This window comes from Ranitomeya variabilis, chromosome 2 (genome assembly GCF_051348905.1).
Source record: "Ranitomeya variabilis isolate aRanVar5 chromosome 2, aRanVar5.hap1, whole genome shotgun sequence".
NCBI lineage: Eukaryota > Metazoa > Chordata > Amphibia > Anura > Dendrobatidae > Ranitomeya > Ranitomeya variabilis.
In genome coordinates, this window is record NC_135233.1 from 122707461 (window position 1) to 122717382 (window position 9922).

General features: G+C 42.4%; 1 protein-coding gene across 1 annotated transcript; it reads left to right on the forward strand.

Moving 5' to 3' along the window:
- The first annotated feature begins 371 nt into the window (after nucleotides 1–371).
- CDC42EP3 (CDC42 effector protein 3) lies at nucleotides 372–1425 on the forward strand. Its single transcript, XM_077282914.1, has one exon. It carries the CDS (start codon nucleotides 516–518, stop codon nucleotides 1281–1283), a length of 768 nt encoding a protein of 255 aa, XP_077139029.1. The 5' UTR covers nucleotides 372–515; the 3' UTR covers nucleotides 1284–1425.
- The last annotated feature ends 8497 nt before the right edge of the window (nucleotides 1426–9922 follow it).

Here is a 9922-nt window from a genome sequence, read left to right on the forward strand (position 1 = left end):
GACACACTGTGTATATATATACACATACATATACAAAATGTATTTGTTGATTTGATAAAAAAAAAATCTTCCAAAAGCAGGAAAAATATTCATTTATATAGCAGTGAAAGACCTTGTCCCATTTTCTTTCATGTAGCTTAGTGGAGGAAATCCACATCAGAAAGTAAAATTGCAGAGTGGAACAATCAGATTTTTCACTAATTGATGTGTTGAAAGAAAGTGACAGACCCGTGAAAAATGTGTTATTGATGTATTGTTTTCTGTGTTTTTTAGGGTTCCATAATTTACGGAAAAACATATATACATCACACAGATCGATCGCTGGCAGTTGTGTCCAGGAGATCTTAACAAGCTTTTCCAGAGAACTGAGATTATCGGAATTTCATCTACATCTTGAGAATGTCACTGAGATTGTCTTCTAAAGCAGCAGGACCAAGAATGTGACTTCTTTTTACAGAAACATAAACTTTAAATTGGGACATTTATTGTACATTGCTTCCTTAGACCATTTCAAGATGCCTGCGAAGACACCCATTTATCTAAAGGCTGGAAACAACAAAAAGGGTAAAAAATTTAAACTGAGGGATGTATTGTCCTCAGACTTGATCAGCCCACCATTAGGAGATTTTCGGCACACTATACACATTGGTAAAGATGGACAACATGATGTCTTTGGTGATATCTCATTTCTTCAAGGTAATTATGAACTATTGCCAGGAAACCAAGGAAGACCAAGAAGTCATTTAAATGGACATAATGAATTTATGAGGGCAAACAGCACTTGTGACTCAATATTTTCGGACACATCTTCACCTGTTCTTAAAAATGCCATCTCTTTACCAACAATTGGTGGTTCACAAGCTTTGGTCTTACCTTTGCTATCTGCTGTGACTTTTAACTCTAAAAGGGACTCTTACAGTCCTTCTAAGTCACCAAGACTTAGCTGTGAGCCAGTATTAGAGGAAAAGCTGATGGAAAAGTGTGAACCTTACGAAAGTGAACACCAATTTGACCGCGGAAGTTCATGGAAGGTCGGTGGCTCTGCATCATGCTCTACAAATGGAAGGTCAAGCCATTCATCTAGTCTCTCTGAACAATATAGTGATTGGCAAGGGCTTGACTTGTTTGAAGATAGTCATAGTCCTTGTGAAATTGAGAATACTGATTTAAAATCAGAGGAATCTCTTTCTGACTTGGCAGGTTCTCTTCTAACGCTGCAGCTTGACTTGGGCCCGTCTCTTTTGGATGAGGTTCTTCATGTAATGGACAAAAATAAACCATGAAATATTTGGCTTGCAGTGTACATCAGACACATGGTACATTTAAAATATTCTACATATCTAGAAAAAAGCAAGGCTTCAACTTTGGTCTACATTTTTGAGTATATTTTCATGGGGCATGTTTTTCATGATTAGTAGTAGCAATACTGGAGTGAAAGATTTTGTTTCTGTTCTTAAATCTTATGTAAATATCAAGGTCAATCTTCCCATTTTAATGTATTGTTTGAAAATTCTGTATTCCCTGGGCTGAGAGACTTTTGTAGGGCTTGACAGCGAAACATAGCTTTTTTTTCATATTCTAATCTCTCTGTATGAGAGCTATACATGCTATCCTTTCCTTAATTCTGTGGACTATACTAATATAAGGACATCTATGGGTCTTAAGATTCTACCCCAGGTTTGTACAAGAATATGTTTACAAACATGTTACCCAATTGGGGGAAAATTGAATATCTGCATACAGATGCAGACACTTCATTTTAGTTCATTTGTACTTTTCTATTCATATCAATGAATGTTACATTTTATTATATATTTCAAATGCCAATTCAGCTTCAGCAATAAGTGTCATTAAATTTCCGTTTAGGATTTATGATGCCAAGCTTTAAGCTACATGAACTGTTGCAATGATCATAAGTTATTTCTGTTTAAATATCCTTTCATGTGCCTTTGTATTTTTAATGCAAAGTTTGTATTTTTTAAATATTGCATCACCATTTGTATTGCTTGCAGATTTTTCATTGCAGGTCTAGTGTATATTTTTATGAGTGTTCAAGGAATTGTGCATCTTTTTTATTTCTTATCTACATCCTTCAAATGCTTAAAGCTTCAATGTTACATTTGTAAATGAAGCATTAGTTTAACACATTAAGTACCTACAATAAATAGTTAAACTGCTTGGTTGGAAGTCAGTATTTATAGATTGTAGCTAGTGAAAGGGAAACTAAACTCTAATTTATAGTTGGGCAAAAAATGAAATATAATATTTTGTATTGATGACATATCACTCATTGCGTTTTTTGCATATGGGATCAAAAGTTCTACCACGCCAGTATAAATTCTCACATTTTTTAACTCTGTAGGTATCTGTAGGTGTCTTTTTAGGCCCATTTATTTTAGTGTTGAGTTTCCCTTTATGAATACAACCAATACTATGTATAGTAGCTCATCTGCAATAGCATAAACAGTGTTTGTTTGGATTTACACCGCCACTTTATGAACACAAATTAAAAGCACTTGTCATTTTGTTTCCATTAACGTTTTAAATGCATTTCTTATATTTAGGAAATGTTAAATATTAAAGGTAAATAAATTTCCTTTTACATAAATTACAAAAAGTGTGTAGACAATTTTTTTTAGAATGTAGAATCTCATTGATATATCATTAAACATGATGCAATAACACTTAAAGGATAAGGATAAATATGTGGCATTGATAGGGGTAAGGAATGGTGGAATCCAGCATTGATCCATTACAAATCCAATTTTATTAGGTCTACATTAAAAACAGGAATAAAATGAACCAAAATAGGACATGGAGCCTCAATTAGATTTTTAATGGTTGCGTGTCAGATTCCATCCTCTCATACTTTGTCTACTCATGGATACTGGTCCCAAAGATCTGTGCCTTGGTCAACATCTTGAATCCATGGACATATCACTATTGTTGGTGAACTGATTACTTTTATTGATGGCATCGATATGCATCTGTGTACTGTCCATATTTAACATTGCAAAGAATAGAAGATTTGTCATTTATATATTTATCCATCTATGAAAACCACTGATGGTAAAAACAAACACACAGACCAGACGCTGATGACACACTGATCCAAAACATTGAAGACACTGGTACCATTTTTTCATGCACAAGTTTACACATGGACGTGTAAACAAGACCTTAGACAATTGATGCTAAAACATGCAAAAATGTATCAGTTGTCATCAGACTTTTTCACCATTTTCTTCCAGACACTGGTTCAGGACCTAATCATAACATTGATCAAGTGTTGTGTTTTGGCCCCGGAAATTTTTCTGCACCTATGACATCAGACAAGCAAACAATGGTATCACTTTATCAATTTTCATATGTGAGGTTGCCCTGACCAGAGAGGTTCTAACTCTTATCTTCCTTGTTCTGATCTCTTAGCTGATTTATCACCACATGAAATTTGAGACCATCTTTATGATCGTAAATCTGCTCTCTGAAGAGTGCTGTTCTTGCCTTTTAGGCCACGTTCAGATCTTCAGTATTTGATCAGTATTTTACATCCGTATTTGTAAGCCAATACCAGGAGTGGATGAAAAACGCAGAAGGGGTGACGTGTTTCTATTATAGTTTTCCTCTGATTGTTCTACTCCTGATTTTAGCTTACAAATACTGATGTAAAATACTGACCAAATACTGAACATGCTCTAATACTGTCTTATTATCCTCTTCATATTATCGTATTTTTGTTATCTTTTTTTTACTTTATGCTATTTACATTTACTTCCATTACATCTTTTTCTATTCCCTTTGATCTAAATATATCTGTCTGCAGTGGAGGAATATTGATCCTATTTGAGATTTCACCATGCACCCTACTTTTTGGGATTAGTACCTATGCAGTATCCAGGAGAACCGTTTCCTCTAGGGTTTATACTGTGGAAGTGGTGAATAATAAATAATAATAATAATCTTTATTTATATAGCGCCAACATATTCCGCAGCTCTTTACTGTTTAACAGTTCATACAGAAGTCATAAGTAACGACGTTAAAAATAATACAATAATTAAAGCAAAATAAGACGACCCTGCTCGTGAGAGCTTACAATCTACAATGAGGTGGGGGTAGACAAAGTATAGGGGCTTATTTAAAATTATGGTCCAGCCATCTTTAGGGAGTGGGGATAGGTAAAGGCTGCATGAGTTAGTCACCAGACAGTATTTGTGGTGCTATTGGTTGTTGTGAAGTTTGATGGAGGGTTATTCTTAGATAGTGAGTGGGCTATACTCACACACACAAAAGGACTTTGATTAGGGAATGTGATAGGCCACTCTAAACAGATGTGTTTTTAGGGAGCGCCTAAAACTGTAAGTTGTGGATGATCCTAATTTCTTGGGATAGAGCATTCCAGAAGATTGGCGAGATCCGGGAGAAATCTTAAAGCTGGGAGTGGGAGGTACGGATTAATGCAGAGGTTTGTTGAAAGTCGCTTGCAGAGCATAACGAGTGGGTAGGCCGATAAACAGGAATGAGGGAGGAGATGTAGGGGGGGTGCACTGTGGAGAGCTTTGTGGATGAGAGCAAGCAGTTTAAATTGGATCATATAATGAATGGGCAGCCAGTGCAATGACTGGCGAAGAGCAGATGCGTCCGAGTACTGATTAGCCAGATGGATGACCCCGGCTGCTGCATTAAGGATGGACTGGAGGGGAAAGTCAAGTGATTGGGAGGCCAGTTAATAGAGCATTACAGTAGTCCAGGCGGAAGTTGATCAAGGCAACAGTGAGGGTCTTTCTTGTTTCCATGGTGCAAAATAGGCGGATTCTAGAGATGTTGTTTAGGTGTAAACTGCAAGAACAGGCAAGAGATTGTATATGGGAGGTGAAGGAAAGATTGGTATCAAATGTAACACCCAGACAGTGCACCTGCTGATTAGGCGTTATTATGGTGCCACACATGCAGAGGAAGATGTCAAATTTAGGGAGGTTAGTAGACAGCGGGAGAAGAAGTTCATTTTTGGAAAGGTTGAGTTTCAGATAGAAATCGGAGGAGCGGTCCGAGAGATGGGAAGAGAACCAGGGGAGGGCAGTGTCCTTTATGCTTATTGATTGGAGCATACTGAGTAGGAGATGATGGTCAACGGTGTCAAAAGCTGCAGAGAGGTCGAGAAGAATGAGCAGAGAGTAGTCACTGTTACATTTTGCTGTCAGAAGATCGTTAGTCACTTTGATGAGTATAGTTTCTGTAGAATATAGGGGGCGGAAGCCAGATTGTGATGGATCTACGAGACAGTGAGTGGAGAAGTAACAGGTAAGGCGGGAGTAGACCAGGCGCTTCAAGAGTTTAGAGATGAAATGGAGATTGGAGACTGGTCTGAAGTTATGTGTGAAGAATGGATCGAAAAGGTTTTTTTTTAATAATAGAGCAATGATAGAGTGTTTGAAGGAGGAGGGGAGAATACCAGAAGAAAGGAAGAGTTTGAAAATTGTAGTTAGGTGGGTAGTGACGACAGGAGAGAGAGACTGGAGGATTTGTTAGGGAATGTGTTACACCCGGTCTGTTTACTGTACCTCCGGGGGGTCTCCATCTGGACTCTCGCTCTGTGCCGGCTTCACGCTGTCTGGGCGCGGCCCCCACCCCTCCTTCCTCTCCTGCTTCCTGGTGTGCGGCCAGCGGGTTCCCTGGCAGGGTTCTTAGGTCACACGTGTGCTCGCTCCCGGTCTCTTAAAGAGACAGTGTGCATTTTCCAAATGTTGCCTCTAACCAATGGTGTGTGTTTATCTATTATTTCTAGCCCTTCCACCATTAGGGAGGGCGCCGGAGCAACAAGTATCTACTGTTGCTAACTTCCGGTTCCTGTTATCATGCGCTTCTGTTTCTGAAGTATCTGCAAGGAACTCCGCTTATTCTGTCTGTTTCCACAGATCTTCTGCTACCAGTTACCCGGTTATTCTGGACTGCATCCACAGTATCTACGCTGGACCCGTCTAGTCCTGCCAGTCCGCCAGCCTCACTTCCGGACCACGCCAGTACCCCTGGTGCCAGCTTCTACACCCGGTATCCTCCAGTCAGCTCTGCAACACCCGCTAACCTTGCTGGTCCGTCTGTTCCGCTGGGACAGCCGCCACGAGTACGAGGTCTAACTGAAGGTAGCACCTCTGTCCTCCAGGCATTCCATTCTGTCTCTGTTCGAGGGGACTTACTATGGGTGTCTGGGGCTCACGCAGTAACACCCTCTTTGGAGCCCCCCGGACTGTGGTCTAGTGGTTCCACATCAAACCTTAATAAATACGAATGTGAACTTCTACATCTGTGCCTCCGTTTCCATTCGTTACAGATTGTTCCAGCCATGGAACCCGCTGGATCCCAGAAATCACCAGTCATGGAGTTACGTCAGGAGATCTCCCAGCTGAGGGAGCAACAGGATAAAATCATGCCTTTCCTGCACAACGTATCTGCTCGCCTGGATAGTCTGACTTCTTTGGTTGCACCTGCTCCTGCCACCTGTGTCCACCTGTGTCCAGGTATCAAACTGCACAGCAAGTAAGGATACTCGCTTAGTGGCTCCCACCCGCTTCTGAGGCGACCCCGTTTTTGTGTCGAGGGTTCATAAATCAGTGCACACTGCACTTCGAACTATTGGGGCATAGGTTTGCTTCTGATTTGGCGAAAGTTGGCTTCATTGTGTCCCACCTTGATGGAGAGGCGCTCGCCTGGATGAATCCGCTGTGGGAGATGGTGGATCCCTTGGTTACTAATCTTTAGTCTTTTCTAGAGGCATTCCACAAGACCTTTGATGAACCTGGTCGTACTACGTCGACAGCTACTGCTCTTCTTCGACTACGACAGGAGGCTCTTATGGTGGCTCAGTATGCGGTGCAGTTCCGTACTCTTTCATCTGAACTTTCCTGGAACAATGAGGCTTTGGTGGCTACCTTCTGGCAGGGACTCTCTGGACGAGTTAAGGATGAGTTGGCGGGATGAGACTTGCCTACTGTTCTGGATGACCTGATTTCCCTGGCAGTTCAGGTTGATCTACGGTTTCAGGAACGGTCCAACGAGATCAGACGTGAAAAAGAATCCAATCACCAGGTTGCTTGTGCTCCTAAATCTGTGAACTCTCCAACTTTGTATCCCGCTCCTGTGGCATGGAGGTGGATTGTGTAAATCTGGTCAACCGTCGCCAGGAGGCGCATCGCCTGGAGGTTAGCTGTTTCTATTGTGGCAGTGCCAAGCATTATATCCGCTCTTGTCCTAAGAGACCGGGAAACTCCAGTGCCTAGGGTCTGTAGGAGACGCTACCCTAGGTAAGGATCATCTCTTTCTAGCTCTGCAAATAACAATCTCTGTGGCCTTCGGCAAGATGAGATTTTCGGAGTTCTGTCACCTGGATTCTGGTGCCACCGGGAACCTTATTCGGCAGGCGGTAGTGGATCGTTATCAGATTCCAGTCCAGCATTTATCGGAACCGTTGCAAGTGACATCTGTGGATTGCAGACCCCTGTCGGAGTCCATATGATTCCAGACTGTGCCTTTGGAACTCCGGGTAGGTCTAACCCATTCTGAAAGAATCCGTTTTTATGTGTTGCAAGATTTGTCTCACCCCTTGCTTCTAGGTCTACCCTGGTTCCAGATGCATGAACCTGTTCTAAATTGGAGGACGGGAGAGATCCTGTGCTGGGGAGATTCTTGCTTTGATCGATATATCATTCTGGTTCATCCTGCTCTTCCTCCAGTACAACCTGAAGCCCTGCCGGGTTTGCCGTCTCCTTACTGGTTCTTCGCTGATGTCTTCAGGAAAAAGGAGGCAGAGAGATTACCTCCACACAGGTCGTATGATTGCCCCATTGATCTGCTTCCCGGAGCCTCTCCTCCACGTGGACGGATCTATCCTCTTTCTCAAGCAGAGACTCAGTCCATGTCTGAATACATTGAGGAGAACCTGGACAGATGATTCATCCAGAAGTCTTCCTCGCCTGCTGGAGCTGGATTCTTCTTCGTGAAGAAAAAGGATGGATCTCTACAACCCTGTATCGATTACAGGGGTCTGAACCAGATTACGGTAAAGAACAGGTATCCATTGCCGTTAATTTCAGAATTGTTTGATCGTCTTAGGGGTCTAAAATTTTCACCAAACTGGATCTCAGAGGGGCTTACAATCTGATACGCATTCGTAAGGGAGAAGAATGGAAGACCGCCTTTAACACCCGGGACGGACACTACGAATACCTGGTAATGCCATTTGGGCTAAGTAATGCACCAGCAGTGTTTCAGGAATTTGTAAATGACATTTTCAGAGATCTGCTTTATTCTTGTGTTGTTTACCTGGACGACATTCTGATCTTCTCTGCTGATTTAGCTTCCCACCGGAAATAAGTACGTATGGTCTTACAAAGACTCAGGGAGAACAGACTTTATGCTAAAATTGAAGTGTCTCTTTGAGCAATCCTCTCTGCCTTTCCTGGGTTATATTGTCTCATCTACAGGTTTAAAGATGGATCCAGAGAAGGTATCCGCCATTCTAAAGTGGCCTCGCCCATGCGGTTTGAAGGCAATACAACGGTTCCTGGGGTTCGCCAACTATTACCGTTTGTTTACTCCAAATTTTTCCACTCGAGTGGCACCCATTTCGGCTTTGACCCGGAAAGGCGCGAATGCCAAGGGATGGACACCTGAGGCTGAGGAGGCTTTTACTTTCTTAAAGCAGGCCTTCTCCTCCGCACCCGTACTTCATCGACTGGACTCCAAAAAACAATTTTTGTTTGAGGTAGACGCTTCCTCCATAGGTGCTGGCGCAGTTCTCACCCAGAAGTCGTCGTCCGCCCGGATGGTCACCTATGGATTTTTCTGGAAAGTCTTTTCTGTTTCTGAGAGGAATTACTCCATAGGAGATTGTGAATTCTTGGCTTTCAAGTTAGCTCTGCAGGAGTGGCGTCACCTTCTTGAAGGTGCTGCTCATCAGGTTATCATTTACACAGATCATAAGAATCTTGCTTATCTTCAATCTGCTCAGAGACTGAATCCTCGTCAATCTCGGTGGGCCTTGTTTTTTGCTTGATTTAATTTTGTTCTTCGTTTCTGACTAGCTGATAAGAACATTAAAGCCGATGCACTTTCCATAGCGTTTTTGCCTCCCAATTTTGTGGAAGGACCGCACCACATCATTGAACCATCCAGATTAGTGTCGGTGACCGCAGTTAATCTTGCTCGACTCCCTCCAGGTAAAACCTTTGGATCTATTTCAGATCGGAAACGAGTTCTTCGGTGGGGTCATTCTTCTAAGTTGGCCGGTCATGCCAGACAAAGGAAGACTCTGCAAGTTATCTCCCGTTACTACTGGTGGCCTACCATGGGCAAAGATGTTCAGGAGTATGTTGCTGCCTGTCCTTCGTGTGCTCACAAGACTGATAAGCGTTTGCCCTCTGGGCGGTTATTACCTCTGTTTGTTCCTTCAGTACCCTGGCAGCACATCGCAATGGACTTTATTACTGATCTCCCCGTCTCCTCTAGCTGTTCAGTGATCTGGGTTGTGGTGGATCGTTTTTCGAAGATGGCGCATTTTGTTCCATTACCTCGTCTCTCTTCTGTTTCAGAGCTCGCTGATCATTTCATTCAACATATCTTCCGTCTTCATGGGTTTCCTCTCCACATCGTATCCGACAGGGTTGTCCAGTTCACCTCCAAGTTCTGGAGAGCACTTTTTAAGTCTGTACAAGTGGAGCTGGACTTCTCTTCCGCATATCACCCTCAATCCAATGGGCAAGTAGAGAGGACCAATCAAATTCTGACAGGATTCTTGTGTCACTTCGTCAACGTACATCATGATGACTGGATCAAGTTGCTGCCTTGGGCAGAATTCTCGTACAACAATCAAGTAAGTGAGTCTTCTGGTAAATCTCCCTTTCACATTGTGTTTGGGCTCCAACCCAGGTG